Below are 19,817 nucleotides of genomic sequence, written 5' to 3' on the forward strand. Positions count from 1 at the left end.
GCTTGGAATCCTTCGAATGCTATGTGTAATCCTTTCCCATACAAAAGAGCAAGCTTGCTCTGTAGGTTTCAATTTGCTGAGCCTACCAAGCATTTGAAAAAGCATTGTCTGTGTTGTAGGAACTTTAGGAACAATTTATTGGATGAAGCATGTGCACTGACCATGCTAGTTAATAGGATCTGTCAGACAATACCTTCATTTAATTATTTTCAAAACAGTATGAGGTCTGATGAATGCCTGGAGAGAATGATGAATTTCTTTGTCATTATATAAATGCAAAACCAAACTATGCCAGTTATTTCTTTTCAGGGTGAATGTTGATAAGTGCGTGAATGTGATCAAGGACAGAGGCAACATTACTACAAGTTAGTTTCTTTATAAAATTTGGTATTAACTTTGAGTCCTATTTTAGATTAAGTAGTAGCGTGTGTGTGCGCGCACACACACACACACACACACACACACACACAGTATGTCCACCTTTCTAAAAAAAATCCTGCCCAAAGTATATGTGAATTTATTTGGCTTGGTGTTTCTGCTGTTGGAATAATTCAGAGATGTGTAATTGTTAATAGAAATCAGTGGCTCTTCACTTTAAGTGTGTGTTTTTGTTGTTGATGTGACTAGAAGTAAAGATAATAATTTTTACAATGCACTGAATTCAAACTTATTTCAAAATATAACCAAATTACTAGTTAAGCTAATAATAGAAGCTCCCTTTATGTTTCTTTCTGTGCTAACAGCTGTATATTATATATGATGTTTTCAATGGAGGAAAAAATTATTATTAATGACCATGGATTTCAGAATTCCTGTGTTCATTATAAGCTAGGGCATTTCCACATGTTCAATGGGATGGGATGCATATTGGTACTACACACACACACACACACACACACACACACACACACACACACACACACACTGCCCTATACCCAGAGGTCTAAGGGCGGTTCACAAAACAAAATCAAAATAAAAAAACCACAAAATATATAATAAAAACAGTCCCCCCAAAAAAACCACATGCTTGCCTCCATTTCTCCCTAATTTATACCAATTTGTATAAAGCATTATTAACTGATGATCTCAGAATGCTAAGTCATCACAGTTGTTGCTTTTTAAAATACATTTTTATTGTTACCGGATTATTTTTATTTATTTTAAATAAAAAAACACCACACCTCTCTTTTCTTTATTGGCCTGACCTGAACCCCTAGCTACACCTCCAAAATGTTTGCACAAGGATCCATCTGCACCTACCTCTTTAAAAACAACACTTTTGTTTGCTGCATTGGGCACTTTAGAAGTGTTCACGTATGCTAATACTTGCTCCTTTGTCCCTTAATAATGTGGCCGGGGACCTCAGACTGCTTTCAAAGAGGACCAGCAAAGGCAGCAGGAAGCATCAGTGATTTGTGCTTCCTGTTGTATCATCTTCCCCACCCCCCACCCCTCATCAGTGTTTGCAAGGAATCTCTTGCATCTCCCTTGGCAGGCTCTTTCCCACAAAGATTCCTGTAGGGAAATTGGTGGGTAGACTGTTTGCAGTTGGAAATAACGGAGCCTTCATTATGGTATCCCCCCATGTTGCTCTTGCCAGGTAGACACTTTCATACAGTGGTACCTTGGGTTACATACGCTTCAGGTTACATACACTTCAGGTTACAGACTCTGCTAACCCAGAAATAGTGCTTCAGGTTAAGAACTTTGCTTCAGGATGAGAACAGAAATCGTGCTCTGGCGGCACGGCAGCAGCAGGAGGCCCCATTAGCTAAAGTGGCGCTTCAGGTTAAGAACAGTTTCAGGTTAAGAACGGACCTCTGGGACGAATTAAGTACTTAACCCGAGGTACCACTGTAGTTGTATTTAAAATCCCTGTCACCGGGGGAGGGACGAGGACATAGGTTCCAATGAAGGCCTCCATGGGCGCCCACAGGTGCAAATACAACAACATATGTATTTTAATCAAGCTCATAAGCAGATTTAGTAATACTGTAAGCTTCAGCTTCTGTGAGGGGATATTTCACACTGGATGTTGTTATATACTAGCATTTCTACTAGAATGCTAGGGCTGTCAAGATGCTGGAATTTAAAATGTCTATACAAGAACCACAGCCATGCTCCCTTCTAAATGTTTACTTTGTGTAAAGTTTGTTATTATTCTTTGTGAAAAAGATTGATAAATACTGTATTTTTTTGAAATCAGGCAGCTGAATAGACTGGATTAGGGAGAATGTGAAAGGAGAGTTGAGGGGAAAATATATTTTTATTTCCAAAGTTACTTTCAAGTAAGGTCAGATTAGACACAGTATGTTAGCCAGGGTTGAAGAGAAGAGCTTCTATTTGACTAGATCTCTTAATGACTTCATTGTAAAGAAAATGCAGAGGGTGCTGTAAAGAAGGTATGCAAGCTCTGTGACTGCACTTAAAGATGCATATGCCACAGCCTTACATATTTTACAGCTGTGGATTTGGGGAAGGAGGACAGGAGGAATATTTTTCTGCTAATAATAGTAAGAAGTTATGTTGGAGGCCATCCCTGAAAAATCCAGGGCATGTGGTTATTGCTCCCTAGAGGAAAGATCTGTACTAGAAATGCTGATTTATCATCTCTCTTTTTTAAAAGACATCAATGGCTTGCTCACCAGTTGTCTCGTGTGTAGTATACATGTAAGGACATTCCTTGGATTCTTTTCTTGGCAATGTTCTTAGCAAATATGTAAAGTTTAGAATCAGAAACAGATTTCCCCCCTGATGTCTCAAAGCACATGTATTTCCTAAGTCAAGCTAGGCAGCTTGGACGCAAAGGTGTGTTGTTTTATTCCTCCTAGAATGAAAGAGAATAAAACTGTGCCTGCTTTTATAGTATGAATCCCTCGATTTAAATTTGTCATTATATTTTAATTAGGCTAGGATTAATGAATCCAGTTGTGCTTCTTGTTCTCAACTCAGTAGTAAAGCTATAATTGTTGTTAAGGCAAGGATTGCAACCAGAGTTTTACTAGCAAATAATTTATTTTGGACAACCTATATGAAAATTTAGTTATTGGCACTGAAGTTTTCAGATGGATGTGGCAAGCTCTTCAGTTTCCCCTTCGCTATCATTTATCACCATAGTTTTATCTCAAATATACTGTTCATATAATCATAAGTTAGACAGACTCTTCCCTTGTAGGCTTTTCAGTCCATTTGCGTACTTGATGGAGAAAATCTGGAGTGAGAGCATCTTGGACAGATGACTGCCTATCTTCTCCTTGAAGACCTTCAGTGAAACCCACCACTGCCAAAAAGATTCTCCTAATGTTGAGCTGAAATCAATCCTCTTGTGGATGAAGCCCATTAGCCCTGCCCTCAATGGCAGCAGAGAAAAAAAGTATTTTTGTTCTCTGTGTGAAAGCTCTTCAGGTATTTTTTTTAAAAAACAACAACATTTTTTTTTCAATTTTCAAAAACAAAAACAAACAAACTGAAGAAATACAAAAGTAAACACACCCAAATTTGTAAACATAATTTGTTACTCCAGATTTAGATATACTACAGACAGGCATGCCTTTTAAGTATCAGAAGTTAGTGTGTTGCCATGTTCTCTCTCAATCTTCTCCTTTCTTGAGGACAAGAATGTTTAATGTTTCCTTGTAGGACATGTTCACAAAACAAACAATTTCCATATAAAGAAACAGTACTCTAGGGGAATGATTGTGGACCTCCGAATGTGATGGGGGAGTTGTCATCAGCCCCAAACAGTTCGGCCAGTGGTCAAGACATCTACATTCCTGCTCTAGAGCATACAAATTTAAATTTACAAAAAGAAAAAAGCAGGGCTAGAGGAGCTTTAACTCCTGCAATTCTTAAAAAGTCTTAATGTGATCTCACATATGAATGAAGCAAATGCCATAGAAATATGTACAACTGTTCAATCTGTAGGTATGGGAAGAATTTTAGTACCGAAGTGAGTGTGAAATTTCAAGCACATAGTTTAAATAGTGCACACACAATCTTTCTTTTACAGGCTTTTAAAGGCTTAACATTATTGGGCATTGATTTATTTGAAATGTTTCCTAACTGCTCTTCATCAGAATTTTTTATTAAGTGTTGGATTACTAGCAGTCTCAACAAAAAAACATCTTTTTCACAGTATTGCATGCCAAAGGCAATATTTTCTTCAGGTGATTTTAATGGCTTAAGTTTAAACATGACTTTGATAGTGCTACGAGTTCAGGGGTGCCAGACTTCTAATCCCTGGATCCAGCAAGTGTTAAAAGCTAATCAAGCCAGGCTAGCCTCCTGGTGAGGTGCAGAGCCAGAGTTTGGAGTTGAGAGTTGAGCAGTAATGTGACCTAGATGTAAACTGCTGGCTTGAAAGCCAGAGAACAATGTTCAATTTCTGTTTGAATCCAAGGCTATGACTATGGAAGAAATAACACTCTTTTGGGGTGTTGATGCTGTGAATCCCTCCATTATAGGCTTAGGTTGATGTATAAATAAACCATATACCATAAAGACACCACAGTCTCCACTGTGCCTCAGCTCCAAAAGGAGACATGGAGCTTGGATAAGCACCTGGGACTCCTGGAATCTCACACTGCTTGGAGATTGGTGTGGCATGCAACAATAGCAAGATTTTGATATTTTAACTGTTTTCTTTCTTTATTGCCACTTCCCTTACTGCACATTCACATTAAGCAACCATCACATTAAGCCACATTAACCGTTTAATGATGGTTTACTGAGAATGCGCAGTGAGTGTATGCCCATTGCTGAAAGTCTTCACTGCATTATCCCCCCATTCCAGGTGCTGCCATGCCAATGGGAAACAAGCTAGAGCCTCAAACCGGTCTCATGATTTTGTTTTCCCCCAAACAAAGCTTGAGCAGTAACCAAAGTTCTGCTTTTGTCTTACTGCTCACGATTTGTTTGAGGGTAACAAACATGAGCCCAGGTTTAGAAGTCACAACATACCAGACTCTGGCTTGTTTCCTGGTGGCATGGCAACAGAAGTAATGGTGGGGGGATGCAGTGAGAAGGTTTCAGCAGTGTGTGCCAGCAAGCACACATTCACATTAAACTGTGGTTTTCATGTGACATGCCAACTAGGCCATTGAATAGGAGTGGATGGATTGGTCTGATCACCACTACTTTCAGACATGTTTCACCAGTAAGGTCTGTTGTATCCTGTTTGCATTTGTTGTTTCTTGAAAAAATCTGCATGAAATGATGCTTTTAAATACATATCTTTTAATACATTTCTCTCAGGATACGTCTCTAAATTGTTATTGAGCTAAGAACCAGGTCGGAACATTCAGGAAGTGTAAGAGTAAGTGGATAAGTTCTGATCTAAACATTAATCTGTGGTGCGTGGGCCAAGTTCTGTTCAATCAGAATGTGCAAGGATCTTGTTTGTGAAATATCTGTAATTTTGAAAAGTTATAAGGGAGTAGCATGGCATTATGTTTTGTACTTATGTTATGTTTACTTCACCTAGGGGTTCCCTGGCCCAAGTCCTATATTTAAATGATTTGTTATGCATTCAACCCTTTTCAAGGAACCCATGGTGGTGCCTTAGCCTCACCAAACCTTTAAGGTAGACAGTGCTGAGGGACACTGATGTTCCCAAAAATACCTTGTGAAGCTTTGTGTCTGTGTGTGAGAAAGGGGGGGGGGTTTAAACCTGTGTTTCCCATTCCCAACCTAGCATGACATAAAAAGGTAAGTTATAATACATTTAGATAAATAAAAACCCTAGCTGCCTTTTCAGACTTTTCAGAATATTTTTTTCTATGAAGCTGGATTAGAAATATCAATTTCTTTTTGTTTTGTTTGCTATCAGGTACTTAGGAAATTCTGTTATTGTCATATAAATGCTGTTATTTAGTACAAACAGTCATGTCACAGCCAGAGATACCCTAACTATAACATGCGGATATTATTTGTTCGCAATTACATAGTTACTGCCCTAAAACCATTGCCTCTAAATGCTAGGGACCGCTGCTCAGAACTGCAATTTGTCATAAAGACTCACAGTGTGCATCGACTTAAGAGAGGAATTGCAGAAATGACAGATAAATGCTATAATTCATAGCAAATCATGATATGCTACACTGCTGTGCTGCATTCGACCTCTCGAGTGCGTTGATCTTTTTGCAGGTTTTTGTTGGTTATCATTGTAGTTTAATTTAAACTTCCTTATTTGAAATATATTACGCAGCATGCCTTTCAAGCGGAACCAGTTAGCTTCTTTTATATTGATTACATTGCTGTGTAGTTAAGACGAGATGGTATGGTGATGGTTATTTGTAGGAAGTCACTGGGTTTTAACTATCTTTACTTTAACTGGTGACCCCTGTACCATATAGGCAACATGCCAGCAGGAGAACTAAAATACAGATTTCATTAAGCTGTAAATAGTTTTGTTCACCTTTGCTGTCCAAAGTAAGATGATAAATTGTTCCACTTGGCAAATTCAAAACAGAGCTGTAAATAGCAAAGAACTGGAAGTAGAAGGAAAAGGCAATGTGGTAGACAAAAGAGAGACCTTTGTTAGTCCAATGCATTTTGGACCCTACTGGTGGTTCTTCAGGGAAAGAAATACAGATTCAACATTTAGATGTGCTACTGCAGCTTTTCTTTTGCTAACTCTGAATCTGTATTTCTTTGAAGAAGAACCTGTAGGGTCCAAAACATGTCACACTGATAATGTGGTGCCCTCCACACAATTTCTGTTCTCATCCTGAAGCAAAGTTCTTAACCCGAGGTACTATTTCTGGGTTAGCGGAGTCTGTAACCTGAAGCGTATGTAACCTGAAGCGTATGTAACCTGAGGTATCACTGTGTATAATTTAGTTACAGTGGCCTCCCCGCGTGCTAGATTTGATGGTTTGATTATTTTCTTGTGAGGAACTCAAACTATATCCTTGTTCCTGTGTGTGGCAATTATTCTGTTCGTTATTTTTCTTCCTGTCCTTGTAAGATGTCTTTCTTTTCCCTGATTGTTGCTGTTATGCTTTGGGCAGAGCTGATAGCCCATTGTTGTTCCAGAAATTTCTCCATTGCTCTGTCTGTGGTTTGTTGTTTTACACTGAGAACTTTAGCAAGAGCTGCAAAAGTCACTGTGCCCCAGTAAATAAACAGTTGTCACCATTTTCCCTCTCAGCCTGGGAAGAAGTGTGGTCTGTCAAACTGCAGATGACTCAGTAAAAACCTTATCAGTTCTTTGGCAGTTCACAGACTCCTTTCATTCTTCCTTCCAGCTGAAAATATATGAGCAGTTATACTTCCAATTAAATTAAATTCCAAGTCCTCTTAGCATTATTCAGTTCACTTCATAAATAATAAAGGATGGGGAAGAGTCAGCTTTAAATTTCCATCATAAACCTTTTGCAAAATAGAGCTTTCCTCCTTTTTTCACACACACAGTTCTGTTTGATTTTATATTCTGTGTTTATAATCCTATTTCTTCCATCCTCACTTGTACAAATATAATTTGAACTAATTTTCAGAGGAGGACTGCTGAATCATAAATGTAGAGAAGAAAACTTTAAATAAAGAAACTGTAGTCTCCCCTCTCCCCACCATCTTTTTCACTGAATGAAGTCTTATCTCAAGTTCAGACCTTAAAGTCCTTGCAGTTGGTTTGTTCCACAGTTTGTGATCTCCTGTCTTCTAGAACGCGCCTGTACTTTAGTCCAATTAAGCTCTAATGAACAGGAGAACCTCTGCTTCTTAATGGTGGCGTTGGAGGGTTTTCAGCAGGTGAAGTGCTTTTGTACTCAGCGCCTCTCTGCCCCTCGCATTCCATACCAGAGCGAGAGCCAGGTACCAAGACGAACTGTGAGTGAAGCTCCCTCCCCCTCATCCCTGGGGAGAATTTGCAAGGATGATTATCCTCAATCATCCTTGTTTTTCCTTCGCCAATGATCTTCCGCTGTCATGGGGGCTGCGGAACCGGAAGCCCATGCAGAGATCTTGTATGGATGTGTCCTTCATTGTACACTTGCACATACACCAACACTTCTTCTGTTTTACCTCTCCCAAGATAAACCTTGCAAAGGAACAACATTGCAACCTGTTCCTCCATCACTTGTGTTTCCATTCAGTGTCATAAGACCTTAATATTTCAAGAACACTACATTTCTTAAACAGAGTTTGGCTTTGGGGGCAGATATAGCTCCGAGGACCTTCTGGCAGTTTCTTACTGCGAGAAGTGAAGTCTGAGTGTGGTGCTGATAACGTCAAGGTTGCAGGTTCAGTTCTCATATGGAATAGCTATACATTCCTGCATTGCAGGGAGTTGGACTAGATTATCCTCAGGGTCCCTTCCAACTCTACAGTTCTGTGATTTTACAGGAAACCAGGTAGTGGCAATCCACCCTGTGGATCACCCTCCCATCAGATATCAAGGAGATAAATAACTATACAACTGATGCTGAAGGCATCAGGGAGTTTTTGATGTTTGATGTTTTATTATGCTTTTATATTTGTTGAAAGCTGAATCGCTGGGGCAACCCAGTAGGATGGTCATGGTACAAATATAATAATAATAATAATAATAATAATAATAATAATAATAATAAATAAAAAATAAATATTGTTGTTACAGTTCATGTCAAACAGGGCATCTCCCTTTGGCTCTTTTAAATTGTTAAAGGGATAGTGGAAGGCTGGTGAAAAAGGAGGTGATGCTTTCTTTTGGTTACCAATGGTAATCCAGGATTGTAATGTATCTGAATTGGCAGGCTAACATTGCTAAACTTGTCTGAACTGTATCTGAATTGCTAGTTAAAGCAAACTGTAAATTTTGCTGCTTTTCACTGATGTAAAGAATGCTTTGCTCTCATAGTGCTAGGATGTACCAGCCTTAGCAGCTTTGTCATTCCATTGTTGCTGTAGATTAGAGACATTTCTTTTTTATTTTTGGCAGTACATCTTTGGTCCCATGTTTTTCAGATGCCTCAGCAGCTGCATGGGATGGGCTGAAATCCTCTAATATCACACACATAATGGCTTTTGTTTCAACATCAGCAACAACCTTTTTTTTTTTTTGAAGAATGTATTTGTTTACTTTTAATTTATAGCCTACTATATCCCAAGGGCTCAGGACATGTGACCTCAGTTTTAAAAAGTGGGACAAGCCATAGCTCTGAAAACATGTAACATTACAGTCTAAATTTGATGAAAACACAAAAAGGAGCACACAGTAAAAAAGATGGGAATCAAAACTTAAATGACATGTTCTATTTTTAGTAGCATTAGGAAACTGCCTAATGTAAAGTGTACATTTAAATACGTTCAGGAGCCTGCCTGCTACTGTGAACTCTGCATTATCAAGGTTCTCAACTGTGAGGAAACTTTTAAGAACATAGAGATATTTTATTTCTTCCTTATACCATCCTTCATCCCAGGGTCTTTTTGGTTGAATTTATCTTTGTTTTCTTGGAGAGTTTTGATTAATCAGCATTTTTTTTCTGGATTAAAGGACTGAGGCACACTTAATTCTTGGGTCAAAAAGACATATGTGTTCTCAGCTTCCAGAACAACTGGTCTTATGACTGCAGGATAGCTCTGTTAATATTTATTCCCACTGCTCTGTTCTTCCTTTATCCTTTCAGTCATGGATCATAGTTAAGGCCATCTTCGGGGGGTGGGGGTGGGAGGTGATAATTCTGGGGTTCCTTCTAGCTTCTAAGCTATAACATTGGATACATCAGAAAGTCTGCCCCTTTCTTGGGATGTTGTTGCAGAACATTATAATTAAAATAATAATAGAAGGGGATTGAGGTGGCATGGCCAGCTGCAATGTACCATAATGTGTGGTGTAGGATCACATCCTAGGTGAAGTTATGTTGGTAATTTTAATTTTATAATGTATTATAGAATAAATGCTCATTGAACTGCTTATTTTAATACGTAACCTCCCCTGGAATCATTGTGGGATGAAGGATGGTATAGAAATAAAGTATCTATGTTCTTAAAAGTTTCCTCACAGTTGAGAACCTTGATAATGCAGAGTTCACAGTAGCAGGCAGGCTCCTGAACGTATTTAGATGTACACTTTTAGAAGTTATCACCAGACTTTCTACCCACTCAGCATGGGAAGGTTAGGAGTAGTTGGGAATGGAGAATTACAATTGGGAAAATATAACACTGGTCCTAAAGGATCTTGATTGGCGGCCAGTGCATTTCCGAGCCCAAATCAAACTGTTGGTGCTGACGTTTAAAGCCCTTGACCCAGAATACCCGAAGGAGCGTCTCCACCCTCATTGTTCGGCCCAGACACTGAGGTCTAGCTCTGAGGACCTTTTGGCGGTTCCCTCACTGCGAGAAGCAAAGTTACAGGGAACCAGGCAGAGAGCCTTCTTGGTAGTGGCGCCTGCCCTGTGGAACACCCTCCCATCAGATGTCAAGAAAATAAACAACTGTCTGACTTTTAGATGATATCTGAAGGCAGTCATGTTTAGGGAAGTTTTTAATGTTTGATGTTTTACCTTGTTTTTACTGTTCTGTAGGGAGTCGCCCAGAATGGCTGAGAAATAATAAAATTGTTCTTGTTCTTCTTCATGTTGTTGTTACAATTGGCGCTGCAAGGGATAGCACTCTTTTTAAAAGACCAAGTCTGTAGTTTGTGTGTGCTCCTGGATTCACCACTGACTGTGGAAGCCCTGGTAGACTTGGTAGCCAGGAGTGTGTTTTGTCCACTTTGGCTGGTATGCCAGCTGCAGCCCCTCATTTAGATAAATGATAAATCATTGATTATTTAAGCTATAGTTTATTAAACCATGGCTTTGTGTCATGTGTGAACACTGCCCAGCATCTTAACTATGATTTCCTTACTGCCAAAAACCCCCAAAATCTCAAACCATGTTTTGTTGTTGACTTATGAACCCTGGTTTCTTCTAACTGTGGTCCGAGTCCAGCACTCTTCCTAAACTATGGTCTGTTTGGTGAGTGTCTTGGGTGAGGCGGTCAAAGTACATAAGCATGAGGCAAGAGTAGTTGGGGGGGAAGCCAAGTTTGAGAGAAACAAGGCACAGTTTGTTTGATTGTCAGTGGGAGAATTCTTGGTTTATTAAACAAACTATAAGGTAAAGGTAAAGGTACCCCTGCCTGTACGGGCCAGTCTTGCCAGACTCTAGGGTTGTGCGCTCATCTCACTCTATAGGCCGGGAGCCAGTGCTGTCCGCAGACACTTCCGGGTCACGTGGCCAGCGTGACATCGCTGCTCTGGCAAGCCAGCGCAGCACACGGAACACCGTTTACCTTCCCGCTAGAAAGCGGTCCCTATTTATCTACTTGCACCCGAAGGTGCTTTTGAACTGCTAGGTTGGCAGGCGCTGGGACCGAACGACAGGAGCGCACCCCGCCGCAGGGATTCGAACCGCCGACCTTTCGATCGGCAAGTCCTAGGTGCTGAGGCTTTAACCCACAGCTCCACCTGCGTCCCAAACAAACTATAGCTTAGTGTTATTTGTCAACTGGGCCTGTGTGGCAGTTTAGTGATGCACAATCTAATACAGCCCCTCCACTAATCCAGTGGATATTATTTGAAGGTGTGAGTAATGGTTACTGTTTTATCTGCCATGGAATTATAATTTAGAGATAATACAATTCTGAATATAGGAAATCTTCACCCTTTTATTAGGAAATGGAATACTGAATATTATTATTGGCATGCTCAGGAAACTTACAACTTTGCTATGGATTTTGTCTTGGAATCCCCGGGAGTATCGTCTAATCCTGGCTTTTACACTTAAACCGTAGACAACATGCTAAACCTCTTTTGAGTCTTTCTGTCTCATTTTTAATAGGGATAATGCCTACCTCCAGAAGGTGCTAAAGGATTCATTTGCTCAGTATTTATAAAATGGTTTACAGCTCTGTTTGCCAGTAGATTTAACTAGAATCAATTTAGTGGGTTGTTTTTTTTTTACAAAACCCTAATAAGTATTGTTAAATACTTTCATGTCTCTCACTTCATTCCATTTTTAATAACTGTGTTCCAGTCCACACAAACACATTTTTTAATGTTAGTTTTCTCTCTTTCCCCAACTTTCTCTGTAGTAAGAAAATAAGTTGCAACACACTTCTGGAATGTTCTGATATTGTAGCTCTCTGTACTGCAGTGAACATTGTAACTTAGCTTTAAATAAGCTTTTAAGATATGGCCATCTGTGTGGTTGTACCTGTTGTCCAAAGAGTAACAAATAATCTGGGATAAAGCTTAAGAGAAGCATCAGAGTTCAGCTGGAAAATAAAGAGGCCAGTCTAAAATCCGCCTTGGGTGGATGTTTTTACAGGTCTGGTGGATATCTTCGGGTCCCAGTTGAAGCCTGGATCTGGGGCTGAAATGGCACCTGCTTACGCAAATCAGTTCAGATGATTTTATGCTAAATAGCTCATTAATTGGATTGATCCATTTAGACCAAACTAGCCCAGTGAGAAGGGAAAGATCTGTAGTGCACCAGAAAGGGCAAGATCTGTAGTGCCTCTTTTTACCAGAAACGTTTATAGATAGGTTATCATCACAAGTACCAGGGATATTGTTTGGAGCTGTATCTTAAAATGATTGCCTATGTACACTGCCTGCCTTCTGATCCAGTAGTTGGTTGCCTGCACAGAAGTAAATGGCAGGCCAGCTGTGATGACGATGAAGAACTTCTTCCACTGTATTCCAACAAAAGGGAGATCAGTCACACTAAGGTCCATGAGCACTTCAGGAAAAAATGGCTGAGCAAAGACAACGGTACCTTGTGGCCAAGTAAGATTGCATTGTGTCTTTTACTAAAACAGTTAAAGCAGGGTGTTTATATTCTTTGTTCTGAATATAGATAAAGTGTTTTCCCCCCCTTTGGCAGTATATAATCAAATAAATTTCAAGAGATGTATTGTTTAAAGTCATAAATAGAATGCCTTCTAGAGTGAAGACAAAGTCTGTGATAAAATGTTGTGACTTCACCATTGTAGAAAGTCTGCTTCATCTTAACATATCCATATTTTTATTCCTTTACAGCACATTGTACTTAAATGGAAATGTGTTTGTATTAAAATGTTGAATGACTTAATCAGTGCTACTCCCACTCCGTGTTTATGTAATATAGTTTGGTGCCGTGAGGGTATCCTGTATTTCCAGTAGGGAAAATAATACTGGAGTCATAATGGCCCTTTTGAAAATAAAGTTTTCTAATCTTGCATTTGTTTGAAGCTAGATTCTGTTAAGCATCATTGTTTCTCACTTTTCACTTTGTCTACCCAAGCAGGGACCCTCACCTGCTTAGAAAAGTGTTTGAGAAAGGAAAAATAAACACTATGTATACTGTAAAGGGAACTTTCCTTTTGAGATTGTGCCATTAGCTTTCTATTTTATTTTTTACAATGAGTAAGTTAATTCACCAGCGGCTGGATTTTATTTTATTTTCTCCTTTCCATTCATTCTGATATTCTGTAGTTGGTTGTCAGTTACTTAAATAATATAGTGCCTTATCTTGTTTTGCTTGCTTGCGCGCGTACACACACACACACACACACACCGCTGCTCTTGGTACTCATTTTGAGGGGATGGTAGATAGTAACAGCCTTTGAAATTATGCTTCTAAAATCAGGTGACCAAGGAAGCATTTCATAGGAAAGTTTGACAGTCACGAAACTAAAAAAAGCACAGCATTACTGATTTCTTTGACCTTTAAACTGTTCTCATTTAACATTCAGGTACTTTAAATGTAAACTCACTGTATAAAGCAATTACAGTTGTTGTACACTCTTATTATGAGTCAAAATAACCTTTCACTAGAATTATAACTGTCATATATTTAATTGTCCAGTGTTTAGATTAATTCAAATGCTTAAATAGGCATGTCCTGCTTCATTATAAATATTGTTGTTTTTGTTTTACTGGTGTCACTGAACAAGTTGAATAGTTTTGCTTTAAAATGATCAAACCACTAGTTCATATATTAATGTTTCCCCATTAAATATTGTGTGGAAAAGTTATCCCCCATTCCTCAGCATGTTTTTGGAATTTCTGCAAACTTTCAGTAGCTTTAACTACCCTCTTCCCTGATTTAAAATCTTAAAATAGTATATACCAATCCACATCTGAAGAACAGATTCAATTTGTTATCGCAGAAACAAATTATAAAGTGATTTCCTTTGGGAAAAGATGGTTGCTTTCCCAATGAAATTTCCTAACATTGTTTTAATGAACAGAACTGCGAAGTATAAAGTAAGATCTACGAGCAGCCTAAGTGATTCCTGGCTTCAATATGTGAATATCCTGGCAGGAGCTTTATTCTCTCTCTTTCATTTTGGCTTTGTTTCTAAGCACTGAAGAACAGAAACTACTGAAAGCTTTCTTTAATTAAGAAAAAACAAAACCCCAAAACAAACCCCCAAACTCCCAAATGTCCCAAACATAAAACAAAAATAACTGCTTATTCTCATTCTAGGCCCAGTAGCAGGTGCAAATTAGATAGAAAAATGGACAGAATAGGTCAATATGGACTTTGAGAATGCTTGAAGGCAATGTTAATTGTAGGAATGGCCATTCCCCTTTGACCTCAGGGTCGCAAACAGTCCCTGTGCATCTGTTGTCGCCTGTGGCTACTGGTTTTGCATTCCCTATGGCCACATTTTCTTTATGCATACAAGTATTTGTTAGGGATGGTGGTGGGTGAGAAAGCTACGTACTGCACACTTTCTTTTTAAAAATCTGGTGGCTGGATCTTAGTGATAGAAAAGTTGGGAGAGGATCAGTAGTTCATATCAATAAGTGGAGTTGGCCAGGTATCAGTCAGCTTGTTTGAGAAGCTTGGTGGGTCAATGTATTTTTAAGGCTGTCTAATAAGGAACAGGGTTGTAGAGTGTGAGTCCTGTACATAAAATGAAAAACCTATCAAAACAGGTTTCCAGTACTTTCAGTCAATACCTGATTGCCTAAATACATGAAGCTATTGGTCGCACATAGCATGACTATGTTGCATTCTCGTCTTGTTTGGGTTAAGGATTCATTCCTTATAGGTAGGCAGTGTACTGCCACAGTCCAGGAGTGAGAGCGGAACAGAATGGAAGCAGTAGGCCGGCAAAGTGCCCTGCTAATATCGTTTTCATCATTACTTGCACGTCCACCGTGACACACAAACCTAGCAACCTAGATTGACTGCTGGCAGATGGCCAGCCGTAGTACATAGTCAAACAGTATTTCATTTCATAGAGGCATATGTTTGTCGCCGGTATTTGTTCAGTATAGATTTACGCAGCTCTCTTAGGCAAGGTCTTCCTAATACAATGTATGCCATTTATTGTCAAATTAGGAGATTCCAGAGCTTGATCAGTCAGTTGTTGCAGGTAAACTCGATTAACTGCTTCAATAGTTTTGTAAGGAAGTGAATTAATAGAGCAACGGAAACCTTTTTTTTAAACCGAGAAAACATTTTACTTTTATTAGTACAGTTTTAAACGCAGTATTAGAAACCTCTTTATTTCTTATTTAGTGTTGCCCTGCAGTGTCCTTCCTTTTTTGTCATGTTATTTGATCGAAAACAATTTTTATTAATCCTTTCAAATGAAGTATGTTGAGAAAATGAAATAAATGCAAGGATGCTCATATGCAGTTCGGGAATATTCTGGGCAGAAGTGGTAACTAGCATTTTTGTAAATAAATCATATTTATTTTACTTAAAAGGCTATGCAGTGAAAGGTTAAACCATTGCACTATAATGCAATGAAAAGTTAGACATTCTAGCTTTACATTGCTTGTTTGGTTTTGTATGCTTTCAATGCAATGCATCCTCCCTCCTGTGCTCCAAAACCATTACCAAGCCTGTGTCCCCCATATATTGTTGGGCTACAACTCTTCTAATTTCCAGTCAGCATAGCAAATGTCAGCGAAGATGGGAGGTAGAGTCCAACAGCATCTGGGGACCCAAGATTGGTAAAGACTGTTCTAGAGGGTTCTCTCTTGCTGGAATGGCAAGTGTGAGATAGAAACTGTTCTTGTTAGTTGCGAGTGTCTTCCTGTGGGAAGTGGTGAAAGGACAGCCATTCCCCTTCTTTTTCCTAATGCAGTGGCTCAGACAGGGTGGTATACTTATTCCTTCAGTGCACGTTGTTCCATTCTTTGGAACACAGCTTACCATTAGCCTGTTCCAGGAACCCTCTGATGGCAGGGAAATGAAGGTTTGTCTCCTCCCTGCAATCCAATAACTTTATCCTAGTTGTTAATTATGATGGACATTTTGCTACGTTTATTATAAAAGAATCATTATAAAAGAATTTATTACGAAAGAATAACAACTGACTAGACTCGATGGCAACGGAAACTGCTGAAAGAGTGTATGTATATCCTACTTTGTTAACTAACTAGAGTTATCCATGGTTTCCTGAGTTTGCACAGAATGCGGATAGTGGTTTAGTCAAAACTGAAAGCAAAAGCTTTGAGTCTTTCGTCTTTCACACAAGAACAGAAGAAAGGGCAGCCAGCCAAAGGTTTATAGCAGCTTGTTCCAGATCATCTAAGCCAGAGCACTGTAATCTGTTTAGTTTAATCACCATGGAACCAGTGCAGGTTGTAATGTCTGTTTGGAATTCTACTTCAAGGAACTGAATTCCAGTCCTCATCCTGGATCTCACTGGTCAGACATAAATACATGATGGCCCCAATTCATTGAAGCTGTCAACTCAACTTGGCAGCAAATGTGTGCACTCTCCATTTACTCTGCAATTGCTGCGCATGAAGATTTGGTTAGTGCTATCAGCTCTGACAGTGATTATTACTATGTGTTGGTCAGGAAGTGCTGATGAGGAAGAAGGTGCTTTGATCCCTTCCCAGATACAGAAATCTGCCATTTATGATGAATGAAGCATAAAATGAGCACCAAAAGGCAATGCTATTAACAAAAACAAAACTATTGCAGCTCTTCAAGTCTGGATTTGAGTGAATCTCCAAGAGCATAGAATTCCACAATTTTGGAACTGTTACTAGGAGCATCTCTCTGCTTATGCATGATAGACCTTAATGCTTATATGAGGTTGCCTTTGGACATGACACAGAGGGGAAGCCAAAACAAACCTCATAGAGGCTGATTGATGTTTTGTTGTGACTTCAAAAAAAAGTTTGGGGAAGTTTTTCACTAACTGACTGCACACGACCAGCAGCAGGATTTTCAGAACTGTGAATGTTTCAGGTAGAACAGCTAAGAGCACCCGACTTTCTTTCTTTACCAAACCGTTTGACAAAAACAAGGCAGTTTCGACAACTATAGCAGAAACCACTTTCCCTGATAGTAGTGCCACTTAGAGAAGTGATTTACTAGCAAAATGGTAATCTTAACACTACCTACTGTATATTTTGTGTGGTATAGTAATCACTTCTTTGCTCTAAAAAATAATAATTAGCCAGGCACTTTCAAAGTCAAAACATTTCTCACAACAGAAAGGAAAAAGCAGGAAAAACTTCAGTATTATGGAGTCAGCAAATAGCCTCAGAACTTAAATGTTTCTTGAAGGAATAAAGCAATTTTATTTCTTTTCCCACACCCAAATTCAAATATTGTTCTGTAGTTCATACATTTCCTGCTAAACCAAGATAGAGTGTCAGGTTCCTTCTATATGTTAAATAGCCCCCCCCCCCCCCAAGGAAATAAGTCTTCTGCTATCCCATATTTGCTTTCTTTATTGACACCATTTTAGAAGACTTAAAAGGATTGGCTACAGTAAGCTATCAGTTCATCACAGAACAAAAGTGGTTAATCTTAATTTGTCTAATTAGCATCTGATATGTGGACCAGCTGCTTCCTTGAACAAAAGCAGATGATCAAACCATCTTATTAATTGCATATTAATTCTTGCATGCGTCTTAACCATATGGGAGACCTCTGTGAATGTACTGAGGCAAATTCATTATGAGAGCTGGGGAAACGAAAGAGCAATTGTATCTTCAGAGAACAGAGTGTAGGGACCATGGAAAATGTGTGTGTCATCCTAACATGACCCATCTGTGTTTCCTGTGCTCTTTGTCACTAACACTGAAAACGATTTAAGAATAAAGCTAGACAACTGAAGCGACATGTGTGTTTGATAGCTGGAGTTCTGTGACTGGGGAACCTATATTATCTCACTAAGTTATTCTTGCCATACTCCAAAGAAATCTTCCTTATTTATATTACTTATATGGCTAAATTTGTAAGTCAGATATGACTGCAGATATCTTTTTTTTGTTCTATGTTCATGAGTTTCTCCAGTTTTAATTTAAAAAGAATTCTAGAGCTGCAGCACAGACTGTGGACATCACAAAAACCTTTGGTTCAGCACAGGGGTAGCCAGTGTGCTCCAGGTGTTGAACTCAGCCCTAGCCAGCATGATCAGTGGTCAAGGATCATGATGATTGTAGTACAGCAACATCTGGAGGGCACCTTGTTGGCTGCTCCTGATTTGGGAAGTCATGAATTTCGCAGGCTTGGAGGCTTCCCGTCCTCACTATCTCCTTGTATAGCTGAGAAGAGGCAGTTTAGAAGCTGTTCTGCTTTTAATTAAACATAGTTTGCCAGATAGACCAGGTCTGTGGTTGATGTTAATTATATTGAGAGCAATTCAATGTCACAATAATGTGATTGTTCTGCCAGAGCAAACACTTTCTTGCGGGGGCAAGAGAAAGCACTGTTGCACAAGTGGAAGTCCCTGTGTTGAGCTACACTGATAGGACTTATTAGTTGAATCCTTCCTGGTTAGTTCAAAACAGTTCAGCTTCAGAAACCATGGTTTGAAGATGGTTGGTTTTAAACTGACACTAGTTCATGTTACCCACAGTTTGTCAGTCCAGATGTTATTACAAACCATGGTTGACCAGAGATGCAAATAAAACTTTACCGGTTCCTCCAGGCCACCAGGAAGGAAGTAGCATGCAAGCCTTGGAGGATACTAGGTTTGTTTGTACCTAGTTCTTGCAGCATGGTAAGCCAAACTATGGCTTCCTAGGACCACACAAATATTCTGGCTCCCGGAACAGAGTTCACACCCACTTTGCTTCTCCCTAGTCTTTTTTAGCTCAGCACAGCATGGCAGCTAACCCAAAGTCTGGCTTAGCATGTCATTAGAACCCAGGCTCATGGTTAAGCTCTCTCCTTATTAACCATGAGCTGTGGCCAAGTTTTGTTCTTGTAGAAGTGCAGTGTAACAAAGACATCCTGCCTAGCACCACACATATTTGGATGTTTGTACTAAGCTATGGTTTGGCATAGTGTTGTGTGCAAATGCAGCCATTGTCTGCATACAACCATAGTGATATGCACAACGAAATACATATACTGAATTTGGTGGATGTTATTAGAATAACCTTTGTCACACAAAAATGGTTCTACATGTTGCAGCAAAAACAAAACTCTTGAAACACCTTAAAGGCTAACAAATTTTATTTTTTATTATTTATTTCTTCCTTTTCTATCCCACCTTTTCTCCCAGGGGCTCAAAGTGGCACACATGGTTCTCACTTTTCCCATTTTATTCTCACAACAACCTTGTGAGGTAGGTAAGGCTGAGAGTGAGTGACTATTCCAAGGTCACCCAGCAAGCCAAATGGGGATTTGAACCCTGGTCTCCAAAGTCCTTGTCCAACACATTAACCACTATGCTGCAGTGGCATAAGCTTTCATGAGCAAGCGTGTGTATATAAAGAATTGGTCTCTAGTCCCCAAAATCTTATGCTGTAATAAAATTGCTGTTTAAAGTGTCAGTGGATGGCTTTTACAAAACATATAGTGTAGTTGAGATAAGTATGAATGGTGACTCTTTTTTCTGGTTTCATTTTGGCTAGTAAACTAAAGTTGACAATTTTG

At 39.2% G+C, this 19,817-nt stretch overlaps 1 protein-coding gene across 7 annotated transcripts in view; it reads left to right on the forward strand.

The window, feature by feature from the left end:
* NHSL1 (NHS like 1) overlaps positions 1–19,817 on the forward strand; it is a 148,259-nt gene that overhangs the window by 65,518 nt on the left and 62,924 nt on the right. Inside the window, exon 2 of one of the 7 annotated variants that reach the window (XM_028723551.2) lies at positions 310–365. The exons of the other annotated variants lie outside the window; for them this stretch is intronic. Within the exon in view, the coding sequence (XP_028579384.2) occupies positions 310–365 (56 nt within the window). The remainder of the gene's footprint in view (positions 1–309; positions 366–19,817) is intronic. 7 annotated transcript variants of the gene reach the window in all.

The sequence above is a fragment of the Podarcis muralis genome, chromosome 3, assembly GCF_964188315.1.
Source record: "Podarcis muralis chromosome 3, rPodMur119.hap1.1, whole genome shotgun sequence".
NCBI classification, from domain to species: Eukaryota; Metazoa; Chordata; class Lepidosauria; order Squamata; family Lacertidae; genus Podarcis; species Podarcis muralis.